Source organism: Schizosaccharomyces cryophilus (genome assembly GCF_000004155.1).
Source record: "Schizosaccharomyces cryophilus OY26 unplaced genomic scaffold supercont4.4, whole genome shotgun sequence".
NCBI classification, from domain to species: Eukaryota; Fungi; Ascomycota; class Schizosaccharomycetes; order Schizosaccharomycetales; family Schizosaccharomycetaceae; genus Schizosaccharomyces; species Schizosaccharomyces cryophilus.
Window position 1 is genome coordinate 181,926 of NW_013185627.1, and position 22,496 is coordinate 204,421.

General features: G+C 38.2%; 12 protein-coding genes and 1 non-coding gene across 14 annotated transcripts; 7 read left to right on the forward strand and 6 right to left on the reverse strand.

Annotated features, from left to right (window-relative positions):
* The first annotated feature begins 591 nt into the window (after positions 1–591).
* Positions 592–3,650, forward strand: SPOG_02294 (leucine-rich repeat protein Sog2). The gene has a single exon (XM_013168235.1). It carries the CDS (start codon positions 878–880, stop codon positions 3,497–3,499), a length of 2,622 nt encoding a protein of 873 aa, XP_013023689.1. The 5' UTR covers positions 592–877; the 3' UTR covers positions 3,500–3,650.
* Positions 3,651–3,780: 130 nt separating this feature from the next.
* Positions 3,781–4,200, reverse strand: SPOG_02295 (uncharacterized protein; the record flags this gene model as incomplete). The annotated part of the gene is made up of 2 exons (XM_013168236.1): positions 3,781–4,017; positions 4,075–4,200. 2 exons carry the CDS (start codon positions 4,198–4,200, stop codon positions 3,781–3,783), a joined length of 363 nt encoding a protein of 120 aa, XP_013023690.1.
* Positions 4,201–4,485: 285 nt separating this feature from the next.
* Positions 4,486–4,961, reverse strand: SPOG_02296 (ribosomal protein subunit L38; the record flags this gene model as incomplete). The annotated part of the gene is made up of 3 exons (XM_013168237.1): positions 4,486–4,766; positions 4,812–4,869; positions 4,920–4,961. The coding sequence occupies 3 exons, from the start codon at positions 4,959–4,961 to the stop codon at positions 4,486–4,488; spliced, it is 381 nt and encodes a 126-aa protein (XP_013023691.1).
* Positions 4,962–5,056: 95 nt separating this feature from the next.
* On the reverse strand, positions 5,057–8,519 carry SPOG_05336 (uncharacterized protein). Its single transcript, XM_013168684.1, has one exon. The coding sequence runs from the start codon at positions 6,936–6,938 to the stop codon at positions 5,355–5,357; it is 1,584 nt and encodes a 527-aa protein (XP_013024138.1). The 5' UTR covers positions 6,939–8,519; the 3' UTR covers positions 5,057–5,354.
* Positions 8,456–9,062, forward strand: SPOG_02297 (sorting nexin Snx3; the record flags this gene model as incomplete). Its single annotated transcript, XM_013168238.1, has 4 exons — positions 8,456–8,539; positions 8,594–8,659; positions 8,721–8,917; positions 8,978–9,062. The coding sequence occupies 4 exons, from the start codon at positions 8,456–8,458 to the stop codon at positions 9,060–9,062; spliced, it is 432 nt and encodes a 143-aa protein (XP_013023692.1).
* Positions 9,063–9,217: 155 nt separating this feature from the next.
* Positions 9,218–10,000, forward strand: SPOG_02298 (RNA-binding protein Cwf29; the record flags this gene model as incomplete). Its single annotated transcript, XM_013168239.1, has 2 exons — positions 9,218–9,222; positions 9,352–10,000. The coding sequence occupies 2 exons, from the start codon at positions 9,218–9,220 to the stop codon at positions 9,998–10,000; spliced, it is 654 nt and encodes a 217-aa protein (XP_013023693.1).
* Positions 10,001–10,395: 395 nt separating this feature from the next.
* SPOG_02299 (WD repeat protein Lub1) lies at positions 10,396–12,957 on the forward strand. The gene is made up of 3 exons (XM_013168240.1): positions 10,396–10,491; positions 10,552–10,723; positions 10,767–12,957. Exons 1-3 carry the CDS (start codon positions 10,444–10,446, stop codon positions 12,710–12,712), a joined length of 2,166 nt encoding a protein of 721 aa, XP_013023694.1. The 5' UTR covers positions 10,396–10,443; the 3' UTR covers positions 12,713–12,957.
* Positions 12,948–17,955, reverse strand: SPOG_02301 (the record flags this gene model as incomplete). Of its 2 annotated transcripts, XM_013168243.1 has the most annotated exons (3): positions 12,948–15,587; positions 15,645–17,497; positions 17,570–17,955. In XM_013168243.1, 3 exons carry the CDS (start codon positions 17,697–17,699, stop codon positions 15,507–15,509), a joined length of 2,064 nt encoding a protein of 687 aa, XP_013023697.1. The 2 variants fall into 2 exon arrangements, with proteins under 2 accessions (XP_013023697.1, XP_013023696.1); XM_013168242.1 differs by having other exon boundaries at positions 15,507–15,587; positions 15,645–17,699.
* Positions 13,039–16,710, forward strand: SPOG_02300 (Noc2p-Noc3p complex subunit Noc3). Its single transcript, XM_013168241.1, has 2 exons — positions 13,039–13,183; positions 13,232–16,710. Exons 1-2 carry the CDS (start codon positions 13,070–13,072, stop codon positions 15,386–15,388), a joined length of 2,271 nt encoding a protein of 756 aa, XP_013023695.1. The 5' UTR covers positions 13,039–13,069; the 3' UTR covers positions 15,389–16,710.
* A 59-nt stretch (positions 17,956–18,014) lies between the features above and the next one.
* On the reverse strand, positions 18,015–19,379 carry SPOG_02302 (AP-2 adaptor complex subunit Aps2). Its single transcript, XM_013168244.1, has 2 exons — positions 18,669–19,379; positions 18,015–18,581 (listed from the first exon to the last, which is right to left on the reverse strand). The coding sequence occupies exons 1-2, from the start codon at positions 18,738–18,740 to the stop codon at positions 18,222–18,224; spliced, it is 432 nt and encodes a 143-aa protein (XP_013023698.1). The 5' UTR covers positions 18,741–19,379; the 3' UTR covers positions 18,015–18,221.
* On the reverse strand, positions 19,359–19,431 carry SPOG_16259. Its single transcript has one exon. It is a non-coding gene; the product is annotated as a tRNA-Arg (tRNA).
* Positions 19,432–20,264: 833 nt separating this feature from the next.
* On the forward strand, positions 20,265–20,868 carry SPOG_02303 (pig-H; the record flags this gene model as incomplete). The annotated part of the gene is made up of 2 exons (XM_013168245.1): positions 20,265–20,472; positions 20,594–20,868. 2 exons carry the CDS (start codon positions 20,265–20,267, stop codon positions 20,866–20,868), a joined length of 483 nt encoding a protein of 160 aa, XP_013023699.1.
* Positions 20,869–21,299: 431 nt separating this feature from the next.
* Positions 21,300–22,277, forward strand: SPOG_02304 (40S ribosomal protein S0A; the record flags this gene model as incomplete). The annotated part of the gene is made up of 2 exons (XM_013168246.1): positions 21,300–21,338; positions 21,399–22,277. The coding sequence occupies 2 exons, from the start codon at positions 21,300–21,302 to the stop codon at positions 22,224–22,226; spliced, it is 867 nt and encodes a 288-aa protein (XP_013023700.1). The 3' UTR covers positions 22,227–22,277.
* Between the last annotated feature and the right edge of the window lie 219 nt (positions 22,278–22,496).

The following is a 22,496-nucleotide window of genomic DNA, read 5'->3' on the forward strand; positions in this document are numbered from 1 at the left end:
CCTGAATGCGAATAACGACGTAAACTTGTCATAATTGGGTCCCTCGTTAGCATTCATAATATAACAATCCGTTATAAGAATGGAATATTAGCTAATATCAGTTAATATTCATAAGCTTAAAGAATTGTGCTTGATAATAAGTAAACAAAAATTTCAAAATGCAAATTTCTCTTTGAATGCAGAAACTCCGATTAAAATTTACAATTCGTGATTATTGCTATTAATTAGAGAAGCCAGTCACGATGGCAAATATACAGAATAATATATATATGTGTGTCGACAGTCGAAATCTTTAGATTGGAAGATTTGACTGATCAGGCTAAATAAGATTGACACTTAGTCGTTTTCATTTAGTTAATCAGATCCCTGGACATATTACTATTACTCTACGTAGTACTAACACGTCCAATTCCAATAGACAATTTTGTAATTGTACTTATTACTTCCACTCGATTTACATTCTCATAACGTGTGAGATTTCTCCCGTGACAAAACTAATATCCACTTTAGTATAATACATTACAGGTAATATTTTGTAATATTCCATAATTATACTTGCTTTTAGACAAAACGTTCTAACTCCCTAAACCTCCTGTTCCTTGCAATTTACTTACTTTCTGCATTCATGCAAAGGAATTAGAACAAAGGTTATCTAGCCTAAACATTATTTTCGCGTGTGTCTGTTGGTGTATTTTCAATTGTATTTGTTCGTTCTTCGTTGTTCGGGTTTCATTCGATGCTTTGATCTTTTACACCTTCTTATCTTGTTCGAAAAAACACTTGCTTTCTCTCTTTTTTCTCTGGAACTTCGTCTGTTGACTTGACAAATTTTTGAGAAAGGTGCGCTAATTAATTTCCATATTCTGGCTTGTTTAGGATGTCCAACCAAACTGAAAAGTCCTCCTCAATGGTCAATTTGGAAATAGAAAATATCATTAGGGAAGCCGTGGAAGCAGGTCCTGAATATGCTTTGACTTTGGATTTGTCACATTTAAATTTGCGAGAAATTCCTTATACACAGCTAGAAAAGATTCAAGACCGAATTTCTCGCCTTGCTCTAGGTCACAATTTACTACGAAGCATCGGTCCAGAGATATTGAAATTCACACGGTTACGTTACTTGAATATACGAGCAAATGCGTTTCGTGAATTTCCTGAGGTGCTTTGCCGACTTGAATCTCTCGAAATTCTGGATATATCCAGAAACAAAATTCGAGAAATGCCTCAGTCATTCGGCAATCTGATGAATCTCAGAGTCTTATCGATTTCCAAAAACCGATTGATAGAATTACCCTCTTACTTTTCTTATATGCCAAATTTGGAAATTTTGAAACTGGAAAACAATTACATCGTCTACCCCCCTCCTCACATCGTTAACAATGAGCTCCAGGAACATGACATGCCCTTGTTTATAGCAAACATAAAAGGTTACCTCCTTAGAAATGAATCATTGCTAAGAAGTCAACACCATGATTTTCCACACAACAAATCTACTCCCAATTTAATTTCTCATTACTATGCTGACGAAACAGATAGCTCTTCACCATCTTCTGCCCCTATGACTCGTTCACTGACTACCGCTACTGCTGATCCTCGTCATTCATCTGTTTCTTCTTATCATTTCCCTCAAAACGAGATTTCCTCGCATCCTTCCTATAGTACTTTAAGAGCATTACCCAATCCTAGGCTTAGTCCTAAAGATCAGTATCCACCTCAACCTATCCATAGTAACAACAGTGAGCTTCTTTCTAATAATGGAAATGAGCAGAACATACCGTCCACGTCACCTTTTTTCAACAATAAACTAGAAGGGAACAGGATTTTGGTTCGTCCCAAACGATCTGTTTCTCTCGCAACAGGTCTAAACTCGTCATCTCTCAGTAAACCGGTTCCCATGCTAAGTGAGCATACCCGCCATTCCCATCAAAATTCAAATTCTACCAATGAGTCAGGAGAGAAAACCCCCACTGTTGAGTCTCCTAATGAGCTTGGTAGCTCAGCTTCTATCCCAAAACCCGTTCCTAACCAGTCGGTGCCAGTTGCTCAGTCAACACCAGCTGGCTCCCCTGAAAGAAAAAAGAAAGAACGCGTTCGTAGCAATAGTATCAATGATGAACTGCACAATGTCAGGTTGCCGTCTTCAGTATTGCAAAGAATTGAGGGTTTGAAGGAACATCGCAATTTCACCGACCATCCACTTACTCGAAATCTATCTCATGACTCTCATTTGCCAGGCATGAATCGTCTCAAGAAAGAAGAATTGCAGGAAGGTACTGAAAATGTTAATGCTTATTTTAGCAAAATGGCTCTTGCTAAAGAACAAATTGCACGACCTTCTTATCCAGAAAAAGCATTGGAAACATGTCGCGGAATTCTTTTTGCCCTCTCCCAAGTTCAACAAAGCATTCGTCAACAATTGCTTTTCTGTAATAACCCTACTATTATTGATACCATGCGGCACGTTAGTTTTACAACAAATACGCATATTAAACGATTGATTCGAAGCTTTGAAGAAATTACTTTCATGAACGATGGAGTATACAATGCTACTCCAGTTATCCACGCCTGCCTTGCTTGTATTGGATCTTTTCGCAAACTGATCGATGTGACCAAGAAATTTTCTAGTGATTTTGTGAATTCTGCAGATTTACGATATACAAGATTGTTTTTACTGGTACTTTTTGGTGCTACTAAAGAGCTCCAAAATTCTTATCAACAACTTTGTCATAAAGGGCCATTAACTAATGGAATGCAAGACCCTCTCAGACAATCTCCTACTTATACTGGTAGATCTATCCCTATGTCTGCGATTAATACTCGATTTAATATAGAAAAGCCGATGTCGGCATTGAATCCTGAATTCGCAAAACAACTTCTGGAACAAATTGAGCTAGCAACTAGTAGTGCAACGTCGGTTTTGAGCTTACTGGTTGAGTCTATAGAAAAAAGCACTTTATCATCAGACGTTTCTAATGAATCTACTGGTTTCAATACCGTTGCTAAATTGAAAGAGCTTGCCATGTTGTCAACTTCCGCTAGTGAAGTTACTAGAAAGCTTAAAAGCCACTCCAAAGCATTTCAGGCAAATGTGAATGATGAAAATGAGTGGCAAAAGCTTTTAGAAGATACACAGATGTTTGTTAAGTCAATTATAGCTGTTGCCAATTTAGCTAAGACGGTATCTAGCGAGTATACTTTTCAAAAGAGTATCATTTCTGGTCTTTCCGCCGTTACTAGGTCTACGAAGGATTTGACCATTTTAATATCATCATCTTCTTCGCATCACCCATACCATGGTGCAGACTCTGCCTCTGCTTCGGCGGCGGCAATGGCAGCGTTGTCGCCAATTATGCGAGTACCGGCTACACCTCTATCTGCAGCTTTAGGATCGGCTGCGCAATCAATTACTCCTTTAATTATGTCTCCATCTGTACTTCCTGTAACTGGACACAAAACGGAATACTTTACTGATGGAGACCTGGAAGCCTTGCAACGTTAAATGTTCATATCTATTTATTGTGGATGAGCCCAGGGTAAAATTTAGTTACGAGATATAATTTTATATGATTTACTATTTATTCTATAACTTATACAAGATAAAAGATTTTTAGGAATTTGGATAGCGAAAAAATTGTTTATTTAAAGAGAAATTGTATTAAATTTTTTGATCTAAAATTACAAAAGATGTTTTAAATAATCATCAAAGAAAGCAAAAATATCCCAAAGCTATGTATGTCCTGAGTGTCCAAATGAGTTGTTTTCCTTTGTTGGTTTTATGCCTCAAGGTTTTTGTTGCTTTTCTTCGCAACGACGAACAATATCTTTCAACTCATGCACTTCACCAGTTGTTAGTCGATGGTATTCTATTGACTTATTAGCCGGCTCTTGCATGGCCTGTAAAGCGAAAGTTTTTGCTAGCTGATAATTGCGTAGATAATATTGTTCTTCAGCAGCAAACTTGCACTGTTCTAGGATATATTCCGGGTCTCCTAAAACAACACCATCTTTACTCAAATGCTAAATTGGGTCAATAAATGAATCCATAAAATGAAACGTTCGAGTCTAATCACATACACCAAAATCTTGAATCCGAGGCGTCCAATCCTTTGGGTCAAACGTTACTTTAGCTTCTAATCGTTTTTCCCTTTTCGTTTTCACTTCACTCGGCTCAAAATCCAAATCAATGGCGAACAAGTCCATGGTACAAGGGAAGGCCACAGAATTTTTCAAAAGACTGTTACCACCAGTTTGCGCCAACTAAAACAGCAAAAAGGTAGTTTTTTTATCAAAACTTCACGAATGAAATGCTGTTTCGCGGAAGTCGAGTGGTAGTAGCGGTATTCAGACTAGTTTGAATTTATTGGTCGTTTTCCAAGACTTAGGGGACAGTATTACCATAGAAGGAGTTATTGAAGAGCACCAAGTTATACAAGCTTTAGAAATCCAGGATTGAAAAGAGGATATTTTGAATCGCATGCAAGTATTTCATACAGTTCTGGGAGCCAAAGAAGCCAGTTTTGTATGATTCTTCATACGCAACTCATTCGCGACTACACTCAAGATACGTGTGCCAATGGGCTCTCTGTCCTTATTAACGAGGACACAAGCATTATCATCAAAGCGAACATAACGTCCATCGGCGCGTCGTAGAGGAAACTTTGTCCGAACGACGACGGCATGGTGAATATCACCTCGTTTTACTTTGTTTGCAGTAGCGATATTGGGGCCAGTTCTTGACTTTTTAACGACGACAACAACTTCATCTCCTATGCAAATATGTGTTAATCCAGAAACCTGCAAGCTTTACATACCAACTGATGCGAACTGTCCAGCACGTACAACGCGAATACATTCCGCGAGAGTTGCTCCCTTTTCAACGTTAACACTCCGTTAATCCCATCCAACTTCAAATTTCTTACCGAATTGTCAATTACTTTTAAAATACCCTTCAAACCGATCATTGTTGTAAGCAAAAGATACACCCAAGTCTGTGTCTGATGGTTCCATGGATAGCGTATCACTGAAACTCACTAGTAAACATAAAAGTACTTGAGGATTGAAATATTGATTAACGACATAAAATTATACTATGAATTCTTTTTTTTTGACTTTAGTAATCATATAAGGTACAATTTCTGTGGTGATGGACACCCTTGTGAACAAAAACTCTGTTTTGCTTAGCATAGCATCCACTACATATAGTTTGTATTCAATAGCTTCATTTACATATAAACAATTGATACTCGTAAGAAAAAGAAATGAAAATAGAAACACATCATACATTACTCCTTAACCTAGACATCCATTATAACCGATATTATTAATTATACATCATGGTGGAAAAGAAGATATCTTTAAAAATTTGCTGGTTGATTCGTCATGGTAGCATTTTCTCCTTGTAGTCGACTTTGAATCACGGATAGATGCTTTTCAATCAGAGGGTATTTTGTATCATCGCTATTTGACCTTTGAGCTTCAAAGTGAAGGAGCAACTGAATAGCTTGGAATGCTTTTTCGTGGGGTATAGGAGATAGAGTTTGTTCTTCTTCATCTGTCTCAAAATCTTTATCATCTAAAAACTCTGCAGCAGTAGCGTTATCCGATATGTTTTGCATGTCGTCTGCTAGACTTTCTTCAAACGGATTCAGGTAATTGTCCAACTTAAATTCAATTTTTCCGAGTACTGCTTCGATCGATTCAACGATTTCTTTTACTTCATTTGACATGAAAGGTGTCTGGAGCGCAGCTCCATCCTCATCGGCTATGTAAAGCACTCCAGACCGGCGAAAAGCATGGTCAATCACACTTACAGACAAAGAGGTTTCCCACGATGAAGCAATCCATTTCATGGCCAAAAAGAGATTTATCTTTGTTTGTGGAGACTGTACATTTGATAAAAGGGTCCTCCAATAACGAGTCCACCGCAGTCTATACAAGACCTTAAACGCATAGAAAACACCCAATTCAAATGGTTGGTAAACATTGGTTGAATTAGAAGGAAGAAAGGCGATTGTGGTGTTTCGAAAGGAGTGACTAGAACAACGAATGCTGTCAACGGCGAGTCGGTGAACATCGTAATTGTCGAGAATCAATAATACCTTTCGTCCTTCCATTTTTGCATCAAACCAACGAAGCCATTCCTCCATAATCGTAATCGTCATAGATGCTTTCCCAGAACAGCGCCAATTTATACCAATATTTTCAGGATATGTACCAGTCAAATGAAAAGCTCTTGGCCGCTTTGCATATCCAATGACCCATAAAGGAAGTTTTTCGCTTCCATTTGCATTTGCACACATTATGATGCTTATTTTAGCTTTATAACGCTTTGCACGTCCAGTCTCTTCAATAGAAGGGGCCTGGTTAGGCAACAATTTCCAAAATAGCCCAGTTTCGTCCATATTGAATATGTTTTCTTTCGAAAAAAAGCTAGCAACATCTTGTATCCGTACCATGCTTTCGCCAAGCTGCTCAACATTGACATGATATTCCCTCCCGGAAGGCTCGTCCACACGCTCCAGGTATCGTCTTCGAAAGCCTTCAACCCAGCCATTACTGAATTCTGGCATAGGCGATTCTTTATACTCGGGAATGGTGCTCCATAATTTTGTTGCCGCTGCTTTTAATATATCGCCTGTAGCTTTCGTCCTTGTAAGGTGAGAATCTTGAATCCAGTCATACAGTGCCTTCTCTAGAGCCGGAAACTTTGGCGAGCGATTTCGTTTTGCATGCAGGTTTTGGTCTGTATCGTCTAAGTATGCAAATCTGTCCGAGAGAATTCTCGACAAAGTTGACTGAGCAATTGGCTTTCCAAATTCACTTTTAAACCAATCCGCTAGTTCAACTTGTGTAGGTTTTCTCGCTTGATTATAATAGAATGCTCGTAATGCCTTCTTTTCTCTCCCAGAAACCGTGATTCTTGTCCTTATAGCTGTCATTTTTCATGCTATATGGAATGCGTTGTGGTATTAGGATATTCTTAAACGTTTTGAATATGCCTTGTCTATAAACATTCTGACCGCAGAAGCATATTCTAATTATTAACCCTTTATAAGCATATAATCTTAGCATCATTCATTCCAAAAAGGAAGCATATGAAAATTCAGAGATTTTCTAGTTGTAGCCTTGTTTTTTCCTTTTTTGCTCTATTAAGAGCATTTATACCACGGAATGATTCACGGATGATTTGAAGCGTTTTGTTAGATCATCCTGGATATTCGCATTCTCGTAAACTCTGCGATCCGTCTTGGAATAGCAAGGAAAAAAGATTCACTTAATGTAGAAAAGTGGAATAAAGTAAAACCGTAGTTCCATTAGGTAGAGCATTTACGAATAAGATTGCATACATTTCTGTATACGTGTAACATACTTCTACAATAATATAGTTCGCCTTGGCTTATGGATTCCTTTGTGATTAAGCAAATTCCTTCTTTTGAAATCTTTCAATCTAAGCTGTTTTGAATATCTGAACTCAAGTTTATGAGCATCGTCTTTCCTCATCCTGTGTTACATATCCTGTAGTAACAATACTCGATACCTTTCTTTGATCTTCCATAAAGACGTGTCAATACATCTTTCAGCAACAGGTCAATCCACAGTGTCTACTTTATTATCCTTTCAACTGCTTTTCTTTTGCATCCAAGACAAGTACAAAAGATTAGCGGCAGTATACATAAACGAAAAGCTTGTATCTTTATCCTTTTAGATACAAACTTAAAGGTGTCGTCGCAATACCCGAGATTCGTTTGATAAATATCAATCAAGCAAAGATGATCCTTAATTAAATGGGCACGATTGAATGGCTTTTATTCCTAAGCTGATGAACAAAAGGGAGTAACTATTGACATTTATAGCTCTCTTTTTGAATAAAAAGGCTTGCATCCTCTTTCCGATCATTCTATCCATTGGTAATAAGCGGTCGCTTTTCCTTGGCTGCTGAGGATCCAAAATGGAAGCAATTTTAGTTCGTTATCCTCATATAGAACAAAGAATCTCACAAGAGAAAATCGATATCAAGTGTAATAATGGCCTTCAATCCCTTGCGTTCCATTCAAGTGTCATGCAGAAAAGTGAACAAGTTAACAGAAATCGTACTTAAAGTAGGGAAGCATTGAAACCAGTTTATAAAAAAAGCATACAAAAAAAATTGATTGTAGCCATGAACCCTTCGTGTTGCGATGAGTAGAGCGCAAGTGAATAGAGCGACAGAATCACTTACCATCAGCGGCAATATAGTTTATCGGTTTCTTTTCAATGTATTTAATTGTTTTTTTTTTTACAAGAAAATACAAGCAGGGGTTTTTTCTTGTCCCGCTTTGTTTCTCATTTTGATTGCCCTCAACAACAGCGGCCTTCTCCTAAACTCTACGGAGGTATTCAAATTTGAAATTGAGCGTTCAAACCCGTTTCTTTTTTTGTAGTCAGCTGTTTCTTCTTGTAAAATAACGATTTGCAAATGGATAAACTACGTAGACCTGAAATTCGTCAACAAACGACCCAACAAATGTATGGTGTTCCTGAAAACATCCTGGAGATCGATGTATGCTGTTTGATTTTACATCTACTAGGTTGAATTAACCAGTTTTCCAACTAGGTCGTAAATCCTCAAAATCATGGTCTTGGAAGAGGCATGTTTACTACCTATGAAATTCAATGTCGGGTATGGTTCTTTAAATGAGTCTTGTAGTATTTGGTTTTCTTAATCTTACAGATGAATGTAGACGAATATGCCTTATTTTCGTTTGAGATATTCTAGCGTTCGTCGCCGTTATAGTGAATTTGAAAAGTTTCGCGACATGTTGGAACACGAAATTGGACGTGTTTCCATTCCTCCCTTGCCAGGAAAGGTTTTCACAAACCGCTTCCGCGAAGATGTGATTGAGGAACGCAGACAAGGCCTTGAAACATTTCTAAGAGCGTGAGTTCCATACAAAGTAAAACAACGGTCTAACGGTATACTAACAAACACTTTCTTTAGTGTTGCTGGCCATCCGCTTATTCAAACACATTCTCGTATACTTTCTTCATTTCTTCAAAACCAAGAATTCCACCCTACTATTTAAATTACCAACGAACCTGTTCTTGGATTTTCCTTGCTACGAGCACGATAGACCGCAATATCATAAACGAATCTCATCGTCTATTATTCTCTTGATTTATCCATGTTATTATATTTTACGTTGGAAGAATAGAAAGAAAATTACAAATAAAAACAAAAATGAAGTATGTTTGTTGGTTGGATCATGAAAGACGTTGCAAGAAAAAGTCGATGCTGTTTTGATTTCCGATTCTTGCTATATATTGTTTATTGAAAAAGTAAGTTTCTTAAGGATTGAAATACTGACCTTTTAGTTCCATTCGACAAATTGAGCGCTTAAACGAGCTGGAGATGGATAAACCATTGAGCAGTTCATGGCACATGGATTACAAAGACAGTGCCTATATTTATATCGGAAATTTGGATTATGATTTAAACGAAGAAGATATAATTACCGTTTTTTCAGAATTTGGCGAACCTACAGACATAAACTTGGTTCGCGATAAAGAAACAAAGAAATCGAAAGGGTATTGCTTTCTGAAGTACGCTGATCAGCGTTCAACGATATTAGCCGTAGATAACATGACAAATGTCAAGTTACTCGATCGACTCGTTCGAGTCGATCATGTTGCTAGTTACCGAGTTCCCAAAAAAGGATCCGAAGATGGAGCCGCCCCTTCTGAAATAGGCAGCCAAAATTTAGATGCTCTTTATCCTCCTTCCCTTCCACGAACCGAACTAGAGTCTGCTGAACGGTCACCTGCTCCTGATGAGCATGCTGAGCCCTTAGATGAGAAGGATATGTTGGATCCCATGCACGAATACATTAAAAATGAAAAGCGGAGAAAAGTGGATGACGCGCATCATTCTTCACACTCTTCTCGCACCCGTAGACACCGTCACTCGGACAGACACCGACATACCCATCGAAGACATCGTGACAAGTCTCCACGAGAAAACTAGGATCCTTTGTAATTCCAAAAAAAAAAAGAGAAAAACAATCTTTTACGGCAAGTAATCATAGTAAATCCATGGTTCAGTCGTTAAATGTGTGCGGCGGCTGCCGCTTCATCTATACATTATACTAAACGAAAACCAAGTCTTTATGTTAACAATACACTCCTTCTCTCCCGATACTGATTAGTTGCTTCCATCATCCGTTCAATTATTTAGCTTAATATTGAACATTTTATTAAAAACACTTCAATAAATTGAGTTACAAACCTCTTTTAAAGATTTCTTTTTTTAAAAACTATTGTCTATTTGATTTCATCATATTAAAGATTTATCATACTACTTTCAAGTAACGAAAGAAAGGGAACATGCAGCGTCAGTCAGAAGACATTAAATTACGAAGGAATAAACCTGGATTTAACTGCTTTTAAGCCAGTTTAGAAGATATAAAAATGACCTCCTACGTCCTTTCGAAAGAACTAGTAGGACACGAACAAGACGTAAGGGCGATGAATCTAGTGCAAAGAGTATGGAATGTACGCTTATTAACAACAGTTCAGGTTCGAGCGGTTTGTTCTATTTCAGATGAATTGATAGGCTCTGCTTCAAGAGATGGGAAGTACGGTCTTTGGAAAAAGATTGGTAATGATTGGACTCCTCAATTCTATGAATTTCACGAAGGATTTGTGAATTCCGTATGCTATGTTCCTCCAAGCGATCCTACTACGAAAGGTATGGATATATTCAAAGAAGTAGAGAATTGCTAATAGTTCAGGGTTTCTCTTTTCTGGAGGACAAGATTGTTCAGGTATCCTGCAAGAAGTAGATAGCGAATCTCCTGCTTACTATTTATTCGGACATGAATCCAATATTTGCTCCGTTCACGCACTTAACAGTGCTACCATCATCACTGGAAGTTGGGACTCAACTGCTCGTGTGTGGTCATATGGGCAATGCAGACTTGTTTTACGCGGACATGAATCTTCGGTCTGGGCTGTCTTAGCTTTAGGGGAGGATTCTTTTGTCACTGGTTCTGCTGACAAGACGATCAAGATTTGGAAGGGGGATAAATTGGTAAAATCGTTTGAAGCGCATGTGGATTGCGTAAGATCTCTTTGCAAAATTCCCCAAGGCTTTGCTTCTTGCTCAAATGATGGAACCGTTAAGTTGTGGTCCTTAGATGGACACCTTTTGCAAGAATTACATGGACATACCTCATTTGTTTATTCGCTTACGTATGTTCCTACGTTGAATCTTTTGGCATCCTGTGGTGAAGACAAGTCTGTACGCATTTGGAAGGAATCTGATTGCATTCAACGTATCGCCTTACCAACTACTAGTATATGGTCTGTTTGTGCTCTTCCAGATGGGGATATTGCTTGTGGGTCGAGCGACGGCTATGTCCGTGTCTTCACCATGGAGAAAATTCGAATGGCATCTGAAGAAGAATTGAAGAATTTCGAAAGACGAGTGAGTGAATACGCAATTGCTGCTCAAGAAGTAGGTGATGTGAAAAAGGGTTCTTTGCCAGGCCCTGAAATTCTGACAACCCCTGGAAAAAATGAAGGAGACGTGGTAATGGTCAGAGTAAATAATGATGTCGAGGCTTATCAATGGTCTCAAGTGGAGAAAGACTGGAAAAAGGTTGGTCAAGTAGTTGACGCCGTAGGAAGCAACCGGAAACAACTTTATAAAGGCCAAGAATATGATTATGTCTTCGATGTAGACGTAGCCGAAGGTCAGGCTCCTTTAAAATTACCTTATAATGTGACTGAGAATCCTTTTCAAGCTGCTATTCGGTTTTTGGAAACGAACCAATTACCCATGTCGTATACGGATGAAGTGGTCCAATTCATTCAGAAAAATATCCAAGGACATACGTTTGATACGTCGTCAACGCCTCAAGCTTCAAATCCATCAACTAGCAAAGAAGTTACTATTTTCCCTGTAACTTACCTTTTATTTACCACCGCAAACATCCCCGCTATGTGTCAAAGATTACTTAGTCTAAACACTACACATGCTAATGCTCTTCCCCAAGAAGACTTGGAAAAATTACAACGTATACTTTCAACGAATCCTATAACTGATACTGATCGTCAAGTTGCCATTGAGATTTGTCTCAATGTGTTGGACCGTTTTAGTTTTTCTGAACGATTTCCGGCTTTAGATGCTTTACGATTATTGGCAATCCAGTGTCCTAAGCACCTTTGTGCAGTTCTCTTGGAAGTGTTTGCACAACTTGCTCAATCAATTACAGTCACTGGAAAGTTCGAGTCGATTAACAGTATGTTGACGCTTCGAGGCCTAGCCAATCTTGCGCCAAATCTTTCATCTGAAGAAGACATTGTAAAGATAGCTGATTGTTTATTCAAGGCTACTCCGCAAGCGGAATATCCAAAAGATTACAAAGTTGCTTTTGCGACTCTCGCTATGAATCTTTCTATCTTGCATATTAAGAAAAACTCCGAGGAAGCAGCTATTGAACTTTTACCACTCTTGACAAACTTCTTAGCTACAGACTCTTCTGAGAGTGAATCTTGCTATCGTGCCCTCATGGCATTGGGTAGTCTGTGCACGCTTCCTAACGCTGCAGTAGCAGCAGCTCAAGTTTATGATGCCCGCAAGGTAGTAGACAATGTTTCAAAGGCATTTGCTAAAGAGTCTCGTTTTCTAGAAGCAAAAGACCAATTCTTTGCTCTCTTGGATAAGACGACTTAAAAGTGATGCTTTTCATCTATACTACTAATGATATTTATGAAAACTGTAAACCTAGTTCCGTAGTTGCTCTCGTGCTCAATAGATCCTTCTTGACAAAGTCTACCAATTTGCTTCGCTATCTATATTTGCGAATCGCAGTTGCAGTGTACGTTTACAGACGACTGATTATTTGCATTTGGTTCTTTTTACATTTCGCACTTTAGCTCTAAACTATTCAAATAATTTACTACGTTTTGAAATTTTCTATATCCTTTTTACCATTTTCTTCATTTAACAACGGTACGGTAGCCATCGCTATTTATTAAGTAGCCAAATTCTGTGTTCAACTTGAAGTTGTCTTTCTCTAAGCACGAAGAAATGGCGCCAAAAAAAGGCACCAAATCATCCAAGTCGAAGGTGGCTTCTTCTAAAATAAAAAACATAAAGGAGAGCTCGATCCAAAAAAAGAATGCGTCAGAAAAGAAGCAATTGGTATGGTGAATGAAAGTTAAAAGAAAGACTGTGCTAACGTGACATTAGAAAAGAGGAACTAAGCAAAATGAGAAAGGAAAAGAGAATAAAGGGAAAAAGGGAGTGCCGGCGCCTGAAGTCCCTGAACGAGAATTAACAGAGGAGGATTTTGCGATGTTGGATGAAAATCCAACGTCACTGCAATTTCTTACTAATGTAAAGCCAGAAGAATTGACAAAGAAGGTAGAGAAAGGTCCTCGTCCAGAAATTTACGATCAGAAACTTTCTAAAGATGATGACTTTGACAGTGAAGAGGAGTTCGATTCGTATGGCTCTGATGAAGACATTCCTAATTACTCAAATGATTCTGATCAAGAACAAGATTATGAGCTTCGTCCAAGAGCTATTAGCTCATGGAACATGACTGACTCAAATCGTTTGCCCATTAAGACCAAAGAGGGGCTTTTGCATGCAGTGAAGGAAGATGCAACCCAAGCCGAAGGTAATGGGAAAGAAGAAGAAGAAGAAGAAAAGGAAGATTCTCCCGAGGGAGAAGGTCAAGGAGAAGAAATAAAAGAGGAAGACCCTTCAAAAGATACTTCGGTCGAAGAGCCTCAGCTTTCACCTAAGCAGCAAATCCAGTTGGATAAAGAAGTATTGGCTTCTCTTGCTCAAAAACTATTGGAAGAACCAGAAGATTCTTTGCATGTCTTCAAAAGTATATTCGAAAAGTTTCAATCACCATTAATTACTATCAAAAAATTGAGTCTTCTGACTGCTCTTGCTGTTTTCCAGGACTTAATCCCTGGTTACCGTATCCGTCCTTTGTCAGAGGAAGAACAAAGCACAAAATTATCCAAAGAAGTTGCACAACGCTGGTCATATGAACAGACTTTTCTGAAATATTATATGCGATTTATCGAAATTTTGGAATCTATCCTTAAATCATACGCTTCTCTAGAAAACGATGTAGAAAAGTCTCTCTATGAAGTCGCAGTGCGTTGTGTATCTCGATTAATTGAACATGTACCACACTTTAATTATCATGATAAACTATTGACTTTGGCTGTTCAGCAAATCAGTCACAAGTCTAAGAGAAATAGCTTTGATTTGTTTATAAACAGTCTAACTGCTATCCTTAAGGAAGATAATCTTGGACGTGTTTCTTTGGATTGTGTTAAATTGTTGTCAAAGATGTTTAAACATCGCAATTATGATGTTCTTCCAGAGGTTTACGATTTGTTCCTGCATATTCAAGTTCTTTCCGATATGGAATTAAAGGATAGCTCTGAAGAGCGAAGTAAAATAAAAAAGAGAAAGCAGGATCGTCCTCATCTTAATAAGAAAGCGAGGAAAACGCTGAAGGAAACAAAGGAGATTGAAAAAGAAATGAAGGAAGCAGAAGCGGTAATATCCGCTGAAGATCGTGAACGATACCAAAATGAAGTGTTGAAAACTGTTTTCCTTACTTATTTTAAGACATTGCAGGCAAGAAGTAAATTATTGGGTAATGCTTTAGAAGGTTTGGCTAGATTATCTCATCTCATAAATGTCGAGTTCTTCGGGGATTTATTGCAGGTCCTGCGTGAACTTGTTTCAGATGATAATATGTTGTTAGCAGAAGGCAAACCGGCTGTTCAAAGTACGAGGGAAGCTCTCTTGACTGTTAGTACGGCTTTTGAAATCGCATCAGCACCAGGAGTCAATAAGTTAAATTTGGATCTAGATTTAAGCATTTTTATTCAACGACTTTACAGATTAATTCTTCCATTTTCATTGAACCCAGATGCCGATTTGTCATACAAGGTGAATCGACTTCGGGATCCAGATGCTCCTTCAAAGAAGAACGTTGTTAACGCTTCTACCCAAATGGAGATGTTATTAAAGTGCTATCAGTCCTTCTTTTTTAAGAGCAAGAGTGTCAGTTCCACTCGTCTTGCCGCATTTTCAAAGAGATTGGCTATTTCTAGTTTGCAGCTCCCAGAGCATTCCTCGACGGCTGCGATCGCACTCCTTGCTCGACTGGTGTCGCGGTACACTAAGTTGCATAGAATGTTTACTTCTGAAGAGCAAATCGGCGATGGCATTTATCAGCCGTTCGTTGAGGACCCGGAACTATGTAAGTCATCAACTGCCATGCTTTATGAAACTTTTCTTCTGAAGAATCATTATTCTCCTGCTATTTCGCGATCAGCAAATAGCCTTTTTAAATTGTCCACGGAATGAAGTAAAAAAATTTTTGGGTCTAGGTTGGTTATAAATTAATTACGTACAAGTTTTGGATATTATCGGTAACAGGGAATAACATAATGGTTTTCTACATATAAGAGTTTTGGTACTCGTATCATCTCGTATCTGTTTGTCGAGCTTGAGAAAATAACATGCTTTCATGACTTCTCAAAGATATAGCTTGTTCTAAGATATCCTTTATACCATGTTAGCTTGTTCAAACAAAAAGTAACAAAGTAGAGCAGGGACTTACCAGTTTTGTGATTATACCATGCAGTTTTCCACGAACTAACAAAGCTACAACGGTTATTCCCATTTCTCTAAACATCTTAAGTATCAGTACTGGTGGAGTACTATGATTCAGGGTAAAAGTAGCTGGATACAAATGATCAGAGAGCGAAAACGTCAGATCAATCGAAGATAAACTTTGTTCTTCAGGTTGCAAAGTGGAACTGACTTGTGTAAATAGACCTTCATTTAAAGGTGAAATATGTAGCAGCTCCCCTAATTTCTCTCTAGAAATAAGGCCGACAAAAAATTCTGTTTGGTCTTGCACGACAGCTATATAAGGATGAGTACTATGTTTAAATGCACATTCCATTTGATGAATAGTACATCTGTCCAAAGGTAACTTGTAAATTTTTTCACTCGGAGTCATTGGAAGATTCAAATTAAACGAAGAGATACTATCGGCGTCTGAGATAGGAAAGTAAGGGATACTTTTAAAGTGTAACCAAGAATCATAAATGGAAAATGGATTGACAAAGTTTGAGATCCATCTGCTGAGAAGGGTTGCAAGCATGAGAGGTAATACAACAGTAAAGGCACCCGTTAATTCATAGATGATAACCACCAGCGACACGGTAAGTCTAGTTGTTGAGCTTAGGAAAGCAGTTGCTCCGACGATAGCATATACGGTAGATCCTGCCAAGGAAGAAAAATTGCTTCTTAGAATGGTGCCGATGCATCTACCTAGACAAGCACCAATTGCCAACGAAGGTACAAGGATTCCACCTGGTATTTGCATTCCATAAGTAAGGCCTGTCAAAAGCAACCCTACAGTCGCGGAAGCAAAAAGGACTAAAGAGGTAATCCATGGCGGAGCTTCACATAATATAGAAGCAGACGAAGGAGAGCAGGAATTCGAAACTTGAAAAAACAAATCCGTCGGGTTGTATAAGATATCGTAATCAAACAAAGCTGGGATTGATACAAAACAAGTAATCAGGCTTAGTAAAGCAACTAAACATATACTGAACCATTTTGGAAATGAATCGTACTTTTTAAAAACTTTGATATTTAAGCGAACTAAAACTGACCCAAGAGATCCGCAAAGAACGCTAATAAAAATGAAAGGAAGTAAATCTAGATAAGACCAATACCTTTCCAACGAAATGTATGAAAGAAAACCAGCACCGGGTTGCCAAGATCTAAGCAGTTGTAAAGTAACAACCGAAAACGCAGAGCACAAGAATTCATACCATATGGAGCCTGTTAAAGAAGATGGAAATGAACTAGTGGTGACTTGCTCCAAAGCGAATAAAACTCCGCCGACAGGAGCGTTGAATGAAGCAGCTATACCAGACGATATTGCGGCAATCAGAATCTGACGAGAAAAAAGATTTGATGTTCTTATTTCAGGAAATAGTGAAGCAATAAGGATAGCTATATTGCTGGCTATATGAACAAAAGGGCCTTCTTTACCAACCCACAGACCAGAGGCAACACAAAGACATATTGACAATGACTTTGAGATAAGCGTTTTAAAAGAAAAAAAAATCTTCGCATCAGGGAGTGTATAGCCGCTTAAGGTTGCTTTAATCTCTGGAATTCCACTTGCGGATACGGAGGGAAAGAAGAATGCCTTTAACAAAGATGCCAGTAAAGCAAATCCAAAAGAGAAAGAAGAATAAATTAAAACAGCTGTGAAATATGAATGCTCATTTCTCCAATAATGAAAGGCCTGACATTCATATTCGTCGGTAAGAATCGCACAACAAGCTGTTTTGTCTAGTAAAATATTCTTTTTACAATATCCCTCACGAAAACTGTTGAGTAAGAAGGTTAAGCCATTCAGCAAAGCTGTCGATAGGCCCACCAAAATGCCTATAAGTGTTAATATAAAACCAGAACCAAGAACATTGAGTATGGAATTTTTTTTATCAAACCAAATATTACCAGAAAGAATGGAAGTGATTAAGTACTTTGTCGTTGTATTCAAGAAGTTAAACCTGCCATTTTTTATAGAATCCCGTCGTTGTTTTTTATACCGCTCATAAACCCAGTCAATGAGAGGCTCATTGTCCATTTCAAAGAATAAATTGTTTAAAAATAAATAAATATAAATTTGCAGCTTTCAGCAATTGTACCGTGTAAGCTAATATGAGGGAACTTGAGTGTAAACAAAAGACGACGAAGACAAAAGCTTTAGCAATTTTTCTCAAGTACGGAGACTTCAAAGCAAAAGAAGTATTAAAATTTATAAAGAATAGAGTTTTAACAAAGTAAAAAAGTCGAACTGAATTCAAGCAAAATGAATTCTTTTGTCCATAACGTATAGGTAGAAAGTGTATGTAGATATTGTAAGTATTGGTTTTACGATTGCTGCTACAAATAAAAGAAATGAAACATAAAGATATTGAATAAAAGACTATTTAGACGACACATTAAAAGTTTAGGTATTAGTGATAAAAGTAGAAGGAAACGTATTAAGAAAAGGGTGAGAAAAGGATTGGGATCCATCGTGTAAACGAGAGGAAAAGAAAAGAAAAGAAGATGACAGTTTATCTGTTTTAAACTATTTTTTATAAAATAGACTTATGTAGGAAGGCTATTCAAGCTTATCGAGAGTTTCAATTCGCTCAAGCAAAGCAGTTTTGTTGGACTCACCAATTTCACCTCCTAGGAGAAATTCATCCAAAATAGCGCTAACTTTGTAGAAATTAAATATGAGATCTAACTCGCATACGTTTCCAAAGAAAGAATCTAAAATCTCGACGAAAAAATGGATCATTTCTAAAACTGCCAAATCATTATCCGTAGTGTCAACACAAAAACAAAAATAGAGTCCGGCATAACGACGATAGACAAGTTTGCTGTTCCTCCATTCTAAGAAATTTGCTTGGTATTTTTGCGTTCTTTCGGATATGAGGCGATGAATCTGGCTTTTTAACTGTGTTTTTTCAACATCCTAAAAAGAAGGGTTAGAAATAAAATTCGTACAGGGCAGAATAGAAAAGGTAGGTTAGTCTATAAGAGAAAGACCTGTTAATCGTACATCAAAAGGGACGTAATATTTTGAAAGTCGGTTTTTACCATGGCGATTTTGAACAAGGACAAATTGAATCATAGTCAATTCAAAGAGCAACGAAACGTCGTATATACGTCTACTCGTAAATAACCTTACAGCGAGAATAGATAGATGAAAATAGCAATGGCAATAACAACTGCAAGAACGAATTCCTCTTAAACAGTGAGAACAGTGAAAAGGAACTTGGTTTGCAGAGACATGAGCAGGATGGGCTTTGAGTGCTTCCAATAAGACAGAAAGAATGTGTTTCCGAAATACTAGAGTCTTTCAAAGAAAAAAATGATCTGAAGAAGGAAACAAAAAGCTACAAATTCGCCAAGAGATGATGAGAGTCCTTTAGTGATACAAAAACTCGACCTGTAGGAGCGCGTATATTTACAAAAGAAAATCGATACGATTCTTTAAGAAAGAAGAAAATTTAACAAATCCTTCACAGAGAGGGAGAGCGTCAAATTGGCTACTTCGTTGAAATGACTCTTAACCGTTGAGGAGTTTACGAAAAGACCAAGTGCTGAAAACCGGATAAGGTACGTAACAAGAAAAATCCAATCGGCTAGCAATCGAAAAAGCAAAAAAGAAACAAAAAGAATTGGTTCTTGTGAGAAAATCCAACTGTTTCGCGGTAGATGCATCGAGTTTGGTTGTACTAACAAAAAATGATCCCGCCAGGAGTCGAACCTGGAATCTCCTGATCCGTAGTCAGGCGCCTTAACCATTGGGCCACGAGACCTCTTTGTTATAAACAGTGAGTATCGTTCTATCCATTATAGTAGTAAGATAATATTATACAATTTGAAGAAATCAAGCTGAAGGAATTCGGTGCGAATATTTCTTTTCGTTGTTTTCATTCATCTTTTCTTATGAAAAAGGTTGGATTAGGTCTCCATTCTAAATCATTTCCTTTGCACATGCTACTCTGCTCTGATGCTGATTCTCTCATTTTGTTGTTGAGAGCATGGGACATGGGTTGCTAAAATGCTGAAAAAGAATACACGGTTTTTGTTGAAATAATTCGTGCCTGAAAAATCTTGCTTAAAATAGTTTTCACTTCACTATGGAACACTTGGTAACCCAAATAATATGGCATTTGTTTTCATTCGGTGAATCCAGTCTAAACAAATTGCTTATAAGACTTTTAAGAAAAGCATCGATTTAGTTATAATTTTAAAGATTTGTTTTTGTTTCTTTCTTCTTTAATTATTTTTATGCTTTCCTTTCCTTCTCATAAAAAAAGCGATTGCCATGGTTTTTGCTTCTGTTTCATTGTTTACTTATGATCTCATTCGGTAACGTTTTTAGGAACGATAAACCATCACCCGCATACTTTTATTTCTATTTCCTTTTTTACTTTTTATTCTTTTGACGGGTTTCTTTCCAACTCGCTTCCTTTTTTGTTTATTTTCTCTTGTCTCGCTTTTGTTTACAAACATGACCGGAAATGCCGCGGAGACTTCCGATACTTTTTATGAACACCGTTCTCCTTGGCAATGACTGCATACTCAGTTTTACAGCCAACAAATAAAAAAGCGCTTGCTTGGCTTCTCCAGCCATTCTATTCAAACCATGCTCACCGTGAAGAGGTATCCAGGAGCCACTGAATTCATCGTTCACACAAGCAAAGGTTATGGCACGCAAATGTTTGCAGTTTGCTTTTTGTCTTTCAGTGTTGGCGTCACGATACTAGCTTTTGAGCCATCGCCGAGATTGTTGTTGTGGATTTCTGGTGCAATATTTATTTTGTCCCTTTTCCAAATTATAAGCGGCGTAAATCGTAAGTCTTGTGGTTTTAATGTCCGAATTCCTTTGAAACCAGAAACATAGAAAATCCCTACAGAATTGGTTTCTGTTTCTCTCTCGCTTCTTCTTGAGTACAAAAAAACTAACTTTGAAAGATGAATCCTTACTTGTTGTGCGCGATCTAGGAGTCCAAACCAATTGTCATTCTATTGTTCCCTGGAAGTCTTCCTCCAAATTGGTTCCCTTGGATTCCGTCAGGGAAATATTTATTCACGAAGGATTCCGAAAGTTCGACGTCTGTTATTACATGGGCATTGCCATCGACCATGAACCCCAAATCCATGTTGTATTTCCTACATTGCTACCTCGAAGAGATGTTTTGCAGAAAATATATTCTGAAACTTTGCAATTGCTCAAACAAGAAACATAACTGAAAGCTTATTACTATAGAATGCATCTTTGTTCATCCTTGTTGCTTGACTTTTCCATGCCTCGCTTTCACCAGCATTCATACGAAGAACAAATCCTTCCCTTTTTCGTTTAGCTCGTCCTTACAAGCCTCTACACATGTTCTTTTTTTGTTTCGTCTTATACCGTTAGATATCGAAATATCCGTCCTTGAAAGCCCTCTGCTCTTTGTTTTTCTCGTACTCCATTTGTTTACACATAGACTTACTCCCGCATTCCTTTCTCCTTGCATTCTCTTCCAAATGGTCATTTAACAAACTCTCTTTGCAATGTGCTATGGTTATATACCGAGAGCTAGGCGATTTTGTAATGGATGGGAAAGGCAGTCACATTTTTGGTGTGCAATTTCTTTTGAAATAGTGTGTTGGATATAGCATTTCTCCATCTTTAGCAATGGCACAGTCCGGACGCCCTTCTATACTGAATGCTACTGTAAGTAAAACAAGCTAAATTATGCTCTTGCGTGTCAAAGATATTAATCCAATGTGTTAGGATGAGGACATCAAGCAGCTCCTTGCTGCTAGCTGCCATATTGGCTCCAAGAACTTAGAGGTCCGTATGGACCCTTATGTCTGGAAGCGCCGTAGCGATGGCGTCCACATCCTCAATGTTGGTAAGACTTGGGAAAAGTTGGTTTTGGCCGCTCGTATCATCGCTACAGTTGAAAACCCTGCCGATGTTTGCGTCGTGTCTACCCGTGCTTATGGTCACCGTGCTGTTCTCAAGTTCGCTGCTCATACCGGAGCTACTGCCATTGCTGGCCGTTTCACCCCTGGTAACTTCACCAACTACATCACTCGTACTTACCGCGAACCCCGTTTGATTATTGTCACTGATCCTCGTGCTGATGCCCAAGCCATCAGAGAAGCTTCTTTCGTCAACATTCCCGTCATTGCTCTTACCGACACTGACTCTTGCTTGAATCACATTGATGTTGCTATCCCTACCAACAACAAGGGCCGTAAGTCCATTGGTTTGATCTGGTACTTGTTGGCTCGTGAAGTCCTTCGTCTTCGTGGCACCCTTTCTCGTTCTACTGCTTGGGAAATCATGCCCGATCTTTATTTCTACCGTGATCCCGAAGAGGTTGAGCGTGAAGAGGAGGCCAAGAAGGCTGCTGCCATTGCTTCTGAGGAAGCCCAAGTTGAAGAAGCCGCCGCAGCTGCCGAATTTAATGTTAACGACGGTGCTGCTGGTGCTGTTGACCCCACTGTTCTTGCCGCTGCTACTGCTGGTCAAGTTGGTGAGAACACTTGGGAAGAGACTGGTGAGTGGAATACCACCGGTGCTGCTGCTCAAACTTCTGATTGGGCTCAATAAAATCTTTCCTTTAATCTTTAATTAAAATAAAATGGTATCCATGGTTGGTGATCCATAGAGTTGTTGTATTGTAATCCTAGAGGAGTGTAATTGATTTCTCTACACGTAAAATAAAAACGAAGCAGAGCTATAAGACGTATATGCTTTGTTATTCGGGTGGTAGACATGGTAAAGTTCACAGCAAAATGGTTTTTTTTGATAATTTATTATTTGTGTGGTGTATTTTAGGTCCTATAAAAGGATAGCAATCGTCTATATGAAAAAAAAAAT